Source organism: Danio rerio, chromosome 7 (assembly GCF_049306965.1).
Source record: "Danio rerio strain Tuebingen ecotype United States chromosome 7, GRCz12tu, whole genome shotgun sequence".
NCBI lineage: Eukaryota > Metazoa > Chordata > Actinopteri > Cypriniformes > Danionidae > Danio > Danio rerio.
Window position 1 is genome coordinate 42708816 of NC_133182.1, and position 14759 is coordinate 42723574.

The 14759-nt window shown below is 35.4% G+C and overlaps 1 protein-coding gene across 3 annotated transcripts in view; it reads right to left on the bottom strand.

Moving 5' to 3' along the window:
• The window catches only part of itfg1 (integrin alpha FG-GAP repeat containing 1), a 228834-nt gene that overhangs the window by 213641 nt on the left and 434 nt on the right, over window positions 1–14759 (bottom strand). For all 3 annotated transcript variants that reach the window (XR_012383480.1, XR_012383481.1, XM_073908876.1), the window contains exons 2-6: window positions 14597–14681; window positions 13059–13195; window positions 12250–12307; window positions 11486–11560; window positions 11286–11380 (exon numbers count right to left, since the gene is read on the bottom strand). Coding sequence is in view for 1 of the 3 variants with exons in the window: in XM_073908876.1 (XP_073764977.1) it covers window positions 11286–11380; window positions 11486–11560; window positions 12250–12307; window positions 13059–13195; window positions 14597–14681 (450 nt within the window). In the remaining 2 variants the exon portion in view is untranslated. The remainder of the gene's footprint in view (window positions 1–11285; window positions 11381–11485; window positions 11561–12249; window positions 12308–13058; window positions 13196–14596; window positions 14682–14759) is intronic.

The window sequence follows — 14759 nt, forward strand, 5'->3', positions numbered from 1 at the left end:
TTACTTCAGAAATAAAAGTTAATTCATAAAATGCATACACTAATACAGTGCAATGCTTGGCAGTGGTTAAAAGAATTACAAAATGACTTTTCAATTTGTATCTTCTTGGAATCTCAAAGTACTAGATTCATATTGACTTTATAATAGCAATTCAGTATTTATCTGAAAAAAAAATACACTGTAAATGGCTTCAATATACTTGAGGTAATATATTTAGTCCATATAGTTTATTTTCATATACTGTACAGTCAGTGTATGGGCTAAATTAAAGTTTTTTGGCAGATGTGATCAGTATGAACTGCCCTCATGTTATAAACAAACAAATAAGCAAATAAATATTATTTATTACACACATAATTACACACAAAAATCTATTTTTATCTTTAAAAGAAAAAAGTGTGAATTATGCCTGCAATGTATGACTGTAATTATTATTATTTTTTTAAATCAATTAACTCCTAACAAAATGGCTGATTTATACTTCTGCGTTGAGTGATCGTCGTGACCCACGGCACCTGCCCTGTGTTTAGTCATGCATTTATACATCTGCACGCTGTTTGTGTTGCATTGCAATAACACTTAAACGCTAGCTGGCGCTAGCTTTGAGGTAAGTGTAAGCATCGACGTCAGCCACAGCGAGGGCTATGTTACCGCATGGAGGCTGCGCGGGACCATACGCGTGCGCTTGTCGCAGAAGTATAAATCAGCCGTAAGTGTAATCACTATGACAGCAAACTGGATTTCCCAGAATTGGAAATCGTGTTGACAAATGATGTTTATTGCAATACTTTATTTAATTAATCAACAGTACTTCTCTGGCACCCACAAATGCCAGTTTTTTCGCTGTAAAATCTACAAATGTTTTATAGTGAAGACATCACACATTTGGAATGGCCTACCCATTATCAGATACAATATGTATGGACGACAATGTGACAAATTTCTCTCTCCTTCCAGGTTTCTGAATATAACTATACATATCTAGTCTGTGACAGCATACCAGCATAATGTAAGTATTCATAATAGTTTTAAACATGCACCCCGAGCACAAACAAAATGCCAAAAAAAAAGCATGTGGGTGGATAAAACTGGCCCTGGGGTGGCTGAGAGTGAAAGAGAAGAGAGAAGACATAGAGAGAGTAGGAGAAGGAGAATCTGAGCCAACTCAAGACAGGATACGGAGTCTTCTGGGATGCTGATCCATTTAAACAGACGCTTCCATTAGCTACAGCCACTAATTGAGTGAAGGACAAATAAAGTCACGGTCCTTTTTAAAAATGCCTGATTAATAAACCCCGAACTTAATTAGGTTTGGTGGCTCGATCTTATCTGTTATTGTTAAGTGAGTCCACTTTTCTCCCAGAGGAACAGATTAACATTGGACATAGACTGTGTGGAAAAACCTAAGCGACGATTCTGCTCCTTTGACTTTTATTTATCATGTAAATCCTACAATTTAGCTCTTTGATATACTGCCAACTTTCTGGAAGGCACCGTATATCAGTTCTGTTCCTCCGAGCATGTTTACTGCTTACAAAAATTGGGAGGCAGCGAGAAGACATACATATTGAAAAATAATGAGATCTCTACCCGTATTGTTTCAGGCTATTTGTCAGTAAAGCTCTGCCAGGTCTGTACATGGAGGAACACCCAGGCATTGTGTTACCCATCCGCTATGTTCTGTAGATCTAGCAGATGTCTCTGGGGTGCCATGCAATGAGCCTCACAGAGAAGACTCCAAATCTTGATGGGTCCAAATTTATCCCTGTTAGGCAGTGGCATCTTTTGTAAACAGGTAAGTGCATCTTCCTCTGAAAAAGCTGGCTTTATTGGAGTATTTCTGCAATGAAGACATTAAAACCCCATAGGAAAACGCACTAAGAGGGACAGCACAAGATCACGGCTATTTGGTCTAATGTAACCTAAATGTTCAACTGCGGGTACGAGTCTGGAAGACTGCCGCAGATAATGATTTGATGAACTTCCCACTTCAGCGGTCCCTTAATCCTGAAAATCTGTTTCCTTTACATTGCGCGACAATTAACTCGCCACTCACTCTCAGAGAGATTTCAGGTCTAATTGGTTACAGTTTGGAGCATAGCAATACAAGGTTGCCTAGCAACCAGAGAGAAAGCAGAGTTTGTGCCTTTTGAGCATATTTGCGCATAATGACATTTATAATTATTTAGCAATTACTCCCTATTTTTAACGAGGCTGCACATTATGAGTTTGTGGGTTATTGGGGACATTATGAAGATGTGATCCAGATGCCAGCGGCATCTCCATAATGATAGACTGACACATCAAATTTAGAAAGAAAAAATTGGCAGAGGGATCAACTGAGGAGGACAGCTCCATGTTAATTCTGATGCTATTCTCTTCACCCTTTCTTTGGCTACACATTAGCTTTACCTGAGCCATCAGAGTTGCTCAAGCACGGCAGCATTAGGCTATTAGGAACACGTTTAACTGGACTTAATCACTCACCTTTGGGTGAAGTAATTGCTGGTTGTTCATCTTAATAAAACACCAGAGCCAGACATCAGATAGGGTGATATCAATGCAATACAGATCTCCAATAAGGGTGGGATTTCAATTTGAGGTGCAAACTGAAGGCTGGACATGCCACTTTAAAGCTTAAATGAGGCCTTGACACCTAAGCGGATGCAATTTCATGTCTTCTAGCAGATGCAGCCATGAAGTGTTTACGGTTTCACATGTGCAACTGGAATTGGAGATGTGATCCGGAGGTGACCCTCACCTGTTCATTGAGTGTCTCATGACTGGGAAGGTCACACAAGCTATAAAATGTGAGCTGTGAAAGTCCAAGATGCAAGTATTGATGTCCAGTCATTATGATTCAAAATAAATGAAATAAGAGGACGTTCAGACTTGAAAAATTGAAGATAACTAAGAATGCTCTTTCAGTGGTTCATATGCTAAAAAAGGAACTAGTTAATAGTTAATACGAGTTCCTTTGGTGTGAATCTATACTGGTCTCATAGTTCGGTTACGATTATCATGCTATCTATTCAGTTCAACTTGATATCTCAGTGCATCACGATGCATTGACAATGCTTTCAATAAGCTTCAAATTAGATTTTTTTCTTCACAACAAAGATTTTTTTTAAAATCTATAAATACAGTCTTTTTAATGATTTTAAACAAAAAGACAACATGAGCATCTATAGCAAATAAACTAATGTAAATATCATCCTGCTTGCTTTTTGAGTGCTGTCGAACGAGTTCTTACACCCCTATGATAGGTCATTGTCTCCGCTGTTCACCGACGTGGGAAGAACAGCTGCGGTTACAGTCTATAATAATATGCGGTTATTACAGGTAATCCGTAATAGACGCGGTGGAGAACACTCGCACTGAAGACAAACTCATGTCTCCATAAGTATCGCTTTAACAGCTGAGAAGAAATGAAAAGTTACCTCACGAACACGCCAGCGGGTCAAATGCCCAAAGTGAGACAAAGACAGGGGGAGGCAGAGATGGAGTTTTACAGCTTTCATTTTTCCCCTAGAAATGAAATAACGGTGCTGTGCCTTCTTAAGTGTCAGTAAAAGACTGTCCAGCAAACTCACAAGCAGTGACTTGTGCACAATTCTCTGTTTTTAAGTAGCTGGATTATTTTATTTACTTGCCCTCGCCTCCTTTGTCATAGCCTATTCTACTGCACATAGGAGATAAATGACATACGTATTAACTGGTTATGATCTATTACTGAACTGATATCAAATTGTCCATGTGATATTCAATTGTCCAATTTTGACACCACTATCCATTACCCATTTTAATTGGAAAATAAACGTGACCCAACAAACAAAAGATGGTCAACAAAAATGTTCTTATTCATATAACGATCAATGAAATAATATATAACCAATAAAAAAAGAAAGTAACGAGCAATGAACGATTCAAAATGAAATAGGCTGCAAATATTTCAATTATATTAAAATGTAAATTGTAGTAAATATAGCAAGGCACTTGACTAGCTTCATCAAAATTAGATTATTTTTTATTAATTATATACATGTTTTACACCATTATACACGATATACATCAGTAAAACATAAAACATATTTTTTGAGATGTTTACAATCCAACATTTTTTAATGTGTCCCACATTGCTAAAAACACTATTAGGACATATATTTCGCTAACGGGCGACGCAGTGGTGCAGCAGGTAGTGCTGCCGCCTCACAACAAGAAGGTCGCTGGTTCCAACCTCGACTCAGTTGGCGTTTCTGTGTGGAGTTTGCATGTTCTCCCAGCATTCGCGTGGGTTTCTTCCGGGTGCTCCGGTTTCCCCCCCAGTCTAAATAAATGTGGTACAGGTGAATTGGGTAGGCTAAAATTTCCGTACTGCATGAGTGTGTTTGTATGTGTGTGTGTGGATGTTTCCCAGAGATGGGTTGCGGCTGGAAGGGCATCCACTGCGTAAAAACATGCTGAATAAGTTGGTGATTCATTCTGCTGTGGCGACCCTGAATTAATGAATGAATGAATATTTCGTTAACAAGTAAAAAAAAAATAGGTTGTTTTTGTGTTCTTCCGGTTTAAAAGTAAATTTTGATAATTCCAGCATGGAGACTAGATGTCCATACCGGCTGGTACAAAATGATGTTTTTGAGTTTTTAGCACATCTGTTTATTAATTCATGAAAAAGACTTGGTTCAAACCAATCAGTGCACGCTATTGCGAACTAGATGAAACTCATTAATATGCATGATATAGCATTGAAGACTCCTTTTACCTGTTACAGTGTTTAGAGAGACGCCACATTGTGTTGCCAACAGTAATTCAAACAAGTAGTAGAAGAAATGTTCAGAGACATAGATAGTCAGTGTTGTGTTTATAAATTTGCCGCAATGAAGGTTTTGTTTCCAATTCCCGGCGATGAAAGCACAGCTCGCGTGTGAACCCACATGTGTGGATTACAGTGGTTTGCTAACACGTGACAAAGATTTGTTTGTAAGGAACATTTTTTTACCAGACAGTTTTTCGCATCTGGAAATGGGGAAATCCAGATTTGCCACTCATCTTTAAAAAAAAAAAAAAAAAAAAGACACGGTTGTAGTTGATGTTGATTGTCCTGTCTCTACAGATTTGGTAAGTGTGTGATCAGTGTTCTTTGTTTATGTTTATCCAGATGGCAAAGTTAGTTAGTATCGGCAGCAGTAGTCTTTCAGTTTTTAAAGACATACCTTAGTCAAGATGATTTAGTTACTAAGTTTACAGTTTTATCACTACAATATAATGGATGGAAAATCCTCCACTTTCACACAGCTCTCAGATCCGCTGTAAATGCTGCTCTCCAAATCACTGTCTATCTACCCTGTGCCTGTGTTTGTGTTGCCTCTGTGAAAATCAGCATGTGTACTTAATGAAACTCCCCTTTTCATGCAAACCCTTCCCTCTTTTGCCACTCGACACTCCCACCTAAACAAAGCTGGACTCACCCACTTTCCTGACTTTTTTTCTTCAAGAAAGTCTTTCTAAGACTTTTAAACTTTTTAACATTATTGTATATACGAGAACCTTGCCACAGTTAAAATTAGAGGGGAATAAACATTTTTTTACTTTCCAATCTATGCATAATCATGTGCTAATTTGCATTTTCTTATTTGCATTCAGCATTGTTGTCTCTCCATAATCAAATCAGACCTGCCAACCCAAATTACCATTAAAATGTAAATGACTTAAATTATAATGGATGAAAACAATAAATCATCTCCTACGAATACCACAGAACTAAGCTGGACGTCAGTGACACAGCCTTCAGATCCATTAGAAATCTGTTCCTTAAATCCTCCATATCCCCCATGGAGATCCTCATGGACACCAACACTTGCCATAGCAGACAGCCATAATTGTAGAGTAAGTGGTGGATGATTTTGTCATTGGTGTGTTCTTCTTTTATTTTTTTCGTCTTATGGGCTGTTGTTAATCTCCTGTGATTTTCTCACAGCTGTAGAGGTCCAGAGAGGTTTTCTCGGTCCTGTCTGCCAATCAGACCCAACACCACGGCCTTTTGTGTGGCAGCGGAACAGCCTCCAGATGGTTAGAAAGTGCATGTGATGCCAGCCTCCCATAGAGAGAGTGGGAGATAAGTGCTATAGCTGCTTAAGGGCTTTGTTTCAGTATGGATACATGGTGTCGGTCCATATTAGCTATAGTCAGTTATTTTTCTTTAGTCTTTCTGGGATGAGGCTCTAAAGTCTCTAGGTCACTTTCTGAACAAGCTTTTGGTCACTAAACACAGACACATGACCAGCCTGAGCCTCAACCAGACAAATGGAGGGTAAGACTTGAATTGTACAAGAGGGTCTTTAGAAGCACAGTGCAGCAGGATTATTATAGTCAATTTTATGTGACTGACAGGCAAGCTTAACAGGAAATTCTTCACCCTTGAAAAAGACTTTGAATTCATAAACAGCTCTTGAGAGATCATTTGATTTAAACAGGTTCGGAAGAAGAAGAAAAAAGAAGAAGAAAAAATAGAAAGTCTCTTGCAATGATGGGGATGCTGAAATGCACTATTCTGCTGGCTTCAGTTCTGATGATTCTTAGTTACTCTAGATAGAAGAAAAAATCTGTAGTAGCATTTTTGTCCCTAGATGAACATCTCACAAGAATGTTTAGTTTATATGGTGTTCCATATTTAAAATTTGTCTGCTATATTAATCTATGTCAAAAATCATACAACAAGCTTTTAAAAATATTTATTTGTATGTCTTTCAATAATCAATTGATTTAGGGGTTTAAGCGCAAAGTGTTGTTTGAATCTCTGGACTGAGTAGATAAATAAAAATTCTTTAAAAAGTTGAACTTTCTACTTTGGATAGCTGTAGCAGGCTCATTTACAAAAGAGGTGTGTCTACATGAGCCTACATGCCTGTAAACCCATAAGCAAAACTCAAAACATTACAGAATTTAGTGAGTACATGTGGCATATCAATGTAAACAAACATGCAAAGTTTTGTGGAGATCAGGCAACAGGTGGCATTATAATAGTGGAAAAGGTTTGAAAAACACAGTGTTTCAATGTCTGTTTAAGCTCAATACAATTTCAATTACCATTTTAGCCACTAGATGGATTAACTTGAAGTTTTGCTCAAAGTAGAATGACATACAATAAAAAATGGCCACCATTAGCCAATCAAATTTGAGCATCCTACAAACACAGTTAACGATGGCTGATCAGAATGAAACTCGTTGGGCATGTTGGACTCATTGGCCTAGAGTTCTGTAGAAATTTTGAAAGAAATTATCCACTAGGGGGCAATTTTGAGTTTTTGGAGTGTGTAATTAAACATTTGATAACTCAATCTATAAACTCTAAAACTCTAATTATATATTTCATTTTAAAATAAACTACTTACAGGATCCCTAACTGATAAATAACCTTACTCTTCTAAAGCGTTTGAACACAGATAATTGCCGCTTGTGACTATATTTCATTGTATATTTTAACATTAGTCTATTTAATTAACCACAGCAGTAGGAATAATATTAATAATAGTAAAAATGTGTAAATAGGTTCTTTGTAAACTTATCAAGTAAACTTAAAATACAGCAAATATAACTGAATAAAATTACTATATTTCAATACAACTAATGATGTTTTAAAGTATTTTAGCATAATTTTTTCTGTGGCAAATTAATAAAATTTAGTGTGGCATGATTTATCAAAAATAATTGATATTAATATGGTTGCAGCAATTTCTGGCCAATGATCATATTGATTGTAATAAACAACTATTAGTGAATAATTTTTTTTTTTTTACTTTAACATAACTATTATTTACACACGATAGAAAACATTTATAAAAAGCTTGTATGATAGTGCATCATCAAACAATTTGGTGGCACTTTGCATTAGAGGACAAGCAGATAATGTTGGTTATTGTATTTACTAGATGATGATGATGATAATGTTGATTATTATTATTATTATTAATTTTATCCATAATTTCTGTTAAACTATACATTTTACATATTTCACATAGATTTGGTAAGCTTTTAGCATTATATCTAGAGAAAATAATTGATGGATTATCAAAAAAAAAAGCATTAACTATCATTGGTAATTAATAAACTAATGAATACCATTGATTTATCATGTCTTTTTTATGCAAAAGCCAATATGATAGTAACAAGTAATATTTTTAAAAAAGCATGAAAACTATATTATTATACTGGTGCTTATTATCTCAACTTATTAACAATCTCAGTATTTTTTTTTTATAAAACCAGTTTTGCTGCTTAATAGTTTTCAAATTGTTGCATCTAAAATTGTGTAGCATTTTTATATATGTAACAAGGTATTCACTAACTCACTGCTGAATAAATGTCAATATAATTTATTATTATATTTTTATGATATGATTTTGAATGACATATATCATATGTTATAGTGCATTTAAATGACCGCAGATGTTAAAATGTGGCATGAGACTGAAAACAAGTTGTTCTATGAAAATTTATTACAATTTTCATGAAGCTGATAAACATTTCACAGCAAAGCGTGCAATGGGGTCAGTTTAGGGCCACATATAAATGAATGATGAATTCCACAGCAGACTCAAGTTTAAACGCAACACATCAGAAACTCCAAGAGAACCGTAGTACTTCACAGACACTCCCCAAAAGACCTGCTGCTAAAAATGGGCCAGTATTTCCCTGACGAAAAATAACACTCAGGAAGAATCACGTCTTGATGACAGGATTGCAAGAGGATAGAAAAGCCTGACAAAAACAATCTGCAAGAATGAAGTATAAATGTAAAACCAAGTTATTCAGTGAAATATAAAATGGGAATTGCTGTGGGTCTCAGCCAGGTTGAATATTGATCAAATGTAGACCTACATTTGCATGAATATGTGGAGCCCAAATGTTTATCAGCAAGAAAAATCTAAACAGTGCACCTAAAAATCATGCAAATCAACCACAACCCCATTAATGCAAGATTTTCATATAGGAGAAAATGGATCACTGTTAGTCTTTTTAGGCTCTTACATCACCACACTATTAGCAAACAGTTAGTCTTAAACCTTCTGTGATCTTCATAAAGCATGAGATAAACAATTGCACAAAGTAAAAATGTATGTATTACTTCATTTAGTTTTAAACTATCACTTTGAGAAACATGGCATTCTAATAAAACCCAACTGTCTTGTTGCCTCGCATCGGCTCACGTCTGGTTTCATCTGGACCAAAAGACTGTGCTTGAACACACCAAATGGACGAAGCACTGAAACAAGAGATGATGTTCTGTGCCTGAGTCTTTCCGCACATTTGTATTCTCATTTACAACGGGAAACCATAATGTCAGACGTGCGATTGCAAAACATAAAGAAAGCAGCATTTAGTGCCAATTACAACAGCAATTGATTCTCACCACTAAGATTGCAAAATTCCTGGAATTTTCAAGGTTGGAAATTTTCGTGGGAATTAATTGAAATATTTGGGAATTAACAGGAATATATAAGAGCCCTATCATACACCTGGCACAAGGAGCAACACAATTGTTGTTTGCTAGTTTCAGCTTGGCGCAAGAGTCGTTTTGATGAAAGTAAATAAAGAGGAGGGTTATCTCTCATTCTTGCGCTGTAGATGCTCTGTTTAACTGTTTTCTTGCTAGTGAAATGCTCAGTTTTCCCACTTACAAAGTCCTTCATGTAATTAGCAAATGTGCTATGGCGTGACACAACTGACTCTTGAAGGGAATGAGAGATGAGACTCTGATTGGTTTATTCTCAAAACACACCTATAACTCATTAAGAAAATAAGCTCAACCCTTTTAGATCCTGCGCCACAGCGCAAAGCGGATTTTTCCATTCTTATATTAGTAAAAGTGGATTCTGACATGCCCTTAATGCATTTGCGCCCTGCACTTTGCACATTGCGCATGGATTGTCAAAATAGAGCCCTTAGACATAATGGGAATTAATGAGAATAAACTGTGAATTTAGTCAACTGAAGGTTAGCCTATGCCAGGGTACTTAATTGTATTTAAAAAAAGATTTTACTGTGTAATTCGCAGCATTGCATGCATTTTCTTGAACACAGCACACAAAAGAATATTTTTAAAAAGTCTATCTGTTCATTTAAATTACATAAAAACATACTTGTGCTTCAAGCTATTGGGCAACAAAATTTACTGTTGTATAAACAAATACACTGCCTGAGCAAACATTTAGGTAAAAAACGCACACACGCACAACTAAAAATATCATACCCCACACACTATGCCCCTTAAAGTCACTTAGGGAGAAAATTCCTATGGCTATTGCCAACCCATTTGTATCTAGAAATGGACCGCTCTGTGATTATGACGGTATGATAACCTTGGATAAACATATCGCAGTTTAATGGTATTGTGATTACTGCTCCAAAATATGTATTTTTTAAATGTCTGGGTTAAAAACTAAAACTTTTTCCCCGTTTGAACAAAATATATTTTTATTTAGGAAACATTTAAGATATTTTGTAACAATAAACATGTCAGGCTAAATAATTCAAATCAATCATTGACTTCTGCTCTCTTCATTAGTTTCAAAAACACTGATTTCTTTACGATTTAAAATGGCATCTTTGGAAAAAAAGAAAGAAAAAAAACAACAACAACAACAAAAAAAATTATACATATACTGTAGGAACAGTATAACAGAAAAAGTTGGCAGTTTTAAAACCTTGACTTTTCCAAACTTTGAAAACAGTTATCATTGCATGCCAATTTGCAACCTTATTTACCATGGATGAATTTGCTCCTGCAAATATGTCTGATAATCTAATAATCCATATTGTTTGCAAACACTTTTAAAGATGTAGTAAAAATCACAGCTAGCCTCTTTGTGTTCCTTCTTGACTTGAATTGTTTACTTTTTACGTCACTTTACTACTCATGCTCTGATTCATTGCTTAATAACAATTCAGAATGCTCTCTTCAGCTTATGACTGATGTGATTTGACATGTTGAATCGGCAAACAAGCTCTGACGGTAACCGGACAAGAGATGCCATGTGTTGACTTGGTGTGTCCTCCTGGCTTTCAGTACATTATGTGTTGATAAAGTATTCCAAGCATTCCAACACCTTCCCACATTCTTACAGTAATACAGTAAATCATACCTAATTTTCTTTTAGCTAACTAAACGCTGCAGAATAAAGAAAAGTTCTCTACATTGATCCACAGTGGTGCAAAACCATGCAATCATTTTTCTGACACTTTAAAAGATTTAGGGATAAAAAGAGCACAACAGCATCACTCACCAGCAGTGAAGTCCTTGTTAAGGTCGATGAAAGCATGGGAATGAGGGATGCGCATTGCAACTGTGGAGTTGAGAGCCTTCTCACATCTTTGTTGTCTGATAAACATTAAAAAAAACATGCTTACTACACTGTATATCTGTTTTTATGAAATGGGTAGAAAAACAAAACAAGCTATAGGACATTTAGGAAGATAATCTTACCTCGCCTTTAGATAGCAAACCTCCAACGAGCCATCCACAGTTCCAAAAATATCTGGGATCATGTCCCCATCAAAGCTTTACATGTGAAAAAGAAAAAAGTGACATTATACCTCGGCTAAAACTGTAAAAGGCAAGCTTGTATTTGTACACAGCATCATATTAACGATATAAGGTCAGGTTCACTTTATTTGTACCCATAAGCTATGTAGGTTTGCATTTTCCAGTATATGGGTTCACACATTTTTATACACAACCCAAAAAACTAATTTTAATATATTTTATTTTATTTTACTTGAATAAAATAAATTACATTAAAATAAAATGCAATTAAATAGCTTTAAAGTATCATTCATTCATTCATTCTCCTTTGGCATAGTGTCTATTCATCAGGGGTCACCACAGCGGAATGAACCGCTAACTTATCCAGCATGTTTTACACAGTGGATACCTTTCCAGCTGGAGCCCAGTACTGGGAAACACCCATACGTAATCATTCACACAAATACATTATGGAAAATTTAGTTTATTCAATTCAAACCGCATGTCTTTGGACTGTGGGGGAAACTGGAGCAACAGGAGGAAACCTACGCCAACACGGGGAGAACATGCAAACTCCACACAGAAATGCCAACTGGCCCAGCCAGCACCTGAACCAGCCACCTTCTAGCTGTGAGGCCACAGTGCTAACCACTGAGCCACCATATCGCCCCTTAAAGTATTATTATAGTACTATTATGTATTATGATAAAGTATTATATACTTACTCCATTACAAGAGGCTGATCAGTAAAGATCTTGTCCAGCTTCTCCTTTTTATTTTGGTCTGTAAGAAAATGTATTATAATGTTCATATTGTATAATATTTAGTTTGCCTTTCACTAAATCCTATCGTATACACCCAAAACACTTCATACAAAATATATGACACATGAAAGTGAATGTTGTGACATTTGGCCAAGTACGGTGATTTTGTACTTGGAAACTGTGCTCTGCATTTAACCCATCCAAGTGCACACACAGCAGTGAACACACAATTAAAGCCACAGTCTACAATCCCTTCCCGTAACAGAACTTGAACCTGTAACCTTACAAGTCCAACTCTTTAACTATTAGGTCACTGCTGTCCATTCTTTTTTATTTTGTTTTCAACAAAAGATTAATGCTGTTCATTGCTAAATGTTATTATATGAACAAACATGAGAATCTTCCTATTGTTTTTTTCCCATTTTTTGGTGAACTAACACTTAATTATAATAAAAATAAGAAAATAATAGAATAAAAATATGAATGTATAAATAATGTAGGAATTAATATATTTTCATTGAAAAGAATCAATCAGTAAAGCATCTAAAAAAAAAGATGTTTTGCCTAGTGTGAAGAAAATTTTCATATCTTTAATAACTTAATAAACTTTTTCACCTACTGGGGCCTTTTGTGAAATAGAAAGCTTCTAGGGATGTTAAATCTTCTTGAACTGTGCCAATAAACACCCTTCATTGTTAATAAATATAGGGAATGCTCAGAGCTTTATTAAAGAACTATATATTCTTTATGTATTATATTTACGACTTTACCTAAAGTCTGGTTACGTCCCCAGAAGACGAAGACGCTTGTTTGTAAAGGGGAGCCATTTAAGTGGCCAGTGAGAAGCACATCCATCTGAGAATCTCCATCGTAATCACCCGGCACCACACTGCTTATGATGAAGTCACTGAGAGAGCAGGAAAAACACATCAACACTGCAATGAACAACCATGCTAACAATGACAAAAAAACTGACATGTTCAATGACTCAATGACTGAAAATATCTAATGTTTAAAATGGAACAGCTTACAGAAAAAAAATATGAAAGACACTATACAGTATGCATATGTTTTCCATTACAATCAAGTTTCATATTTGATTCATCAGCATTTCATGTCCCATATATTGCAAAACACTGAAAACATCATGCTCACAATTGAAAAATAATTATCAAAAGCTTACATTTGAGATGAAATCTTAATAGTTTTAAATACAGGATCAAAGTATTTAATGAATTATAATCTAATGATTAATAAAAGACAATACAATATGACTCCAAAGCTTGTTGTATCATTTTTGACACAAAGATTATTATAGCTGACAAAAAATTATAGATGAAACATCATATACACCAAACTTGTAACAGGTTTATCTAGAATAATTTGTGAATATTGAAGTTCGTTTACACTTATTTAAAAAAAAAAAACCCTGATGATTTCACAATAAAACAAAACAACAAAAAAAACTTGTGTATCAAGATCTGAAGTTGAACACTTAAGATTGTATTATTTTATTTGCTAAATTACATGAAATATTGGAGGGAAGCCTTTAATTTAGCAGTCTCATTCATATTTTAGAGGCTAGAGGAAATAATTGAAGTAAAGTTGGTTTTATGTTCTCACATTCAGACTTATTCCTCCATAATAATATTCATTCACTCATTTTCCTCCTGCTTAGTCCCTTTGTTTATCAGAGGTCACCAAAGCGGAAAAAAACGCCAAGTTATCTAACATATGTTTTACGCAGCTAATGCCCTTCCAGCCAAAACCCAGTAATTGGAAAAACCCATACACTCTTACATTTACACTCAAACATTACAGCCAATTTTGCTTATTCAATTCACCTATAGCGCATGACTTTGGACCTTGGGGGAAACGCCCACAAACATACAAACTCCTCACAGAAACACCAACTGACCCAGCCGATGACCTTCTTGCTGTGAGGTGACAGTGCTAACTACTGAACCACCGTGCCACTCCTCCTTAATAATATAATTTCAGAAAAGTTATCTTTGCAAATTCTAAATAGTGAAATCACATTATCAGTCAATGACTATCAAAGTACAACATTGCTCACAGTCAAAAAAATTGTGTAATGTTGTTTTGGAGTCATACTTGCATGTGATTTTAGGCCAAATATTCAATATGTATATTGTAAACAATATAAGGAGTATGTCACCAAGTAGTCGCTGAACGAATGTTCGAATATAAAACCAACTTTACCTCAATGAGAAAACATATGTATCTGATATGATACAGTAGGCTTCAGAATAGTAGTGTGTGTGGTGCTGTGTGTGTATAATCTTACCTAGGGAAAACCTCTTTAGTCAGATGGACTTTAGGTTTGAAATAAGGTGCTTTAAGATCAGCCAAGAAAATCAACAGCTCAGATTCTGTAATAAATAACATATAAAAGAAACAGCACATTAGCATCTATGTAACACTAATAGTTTAACAATATAGTATAGTGT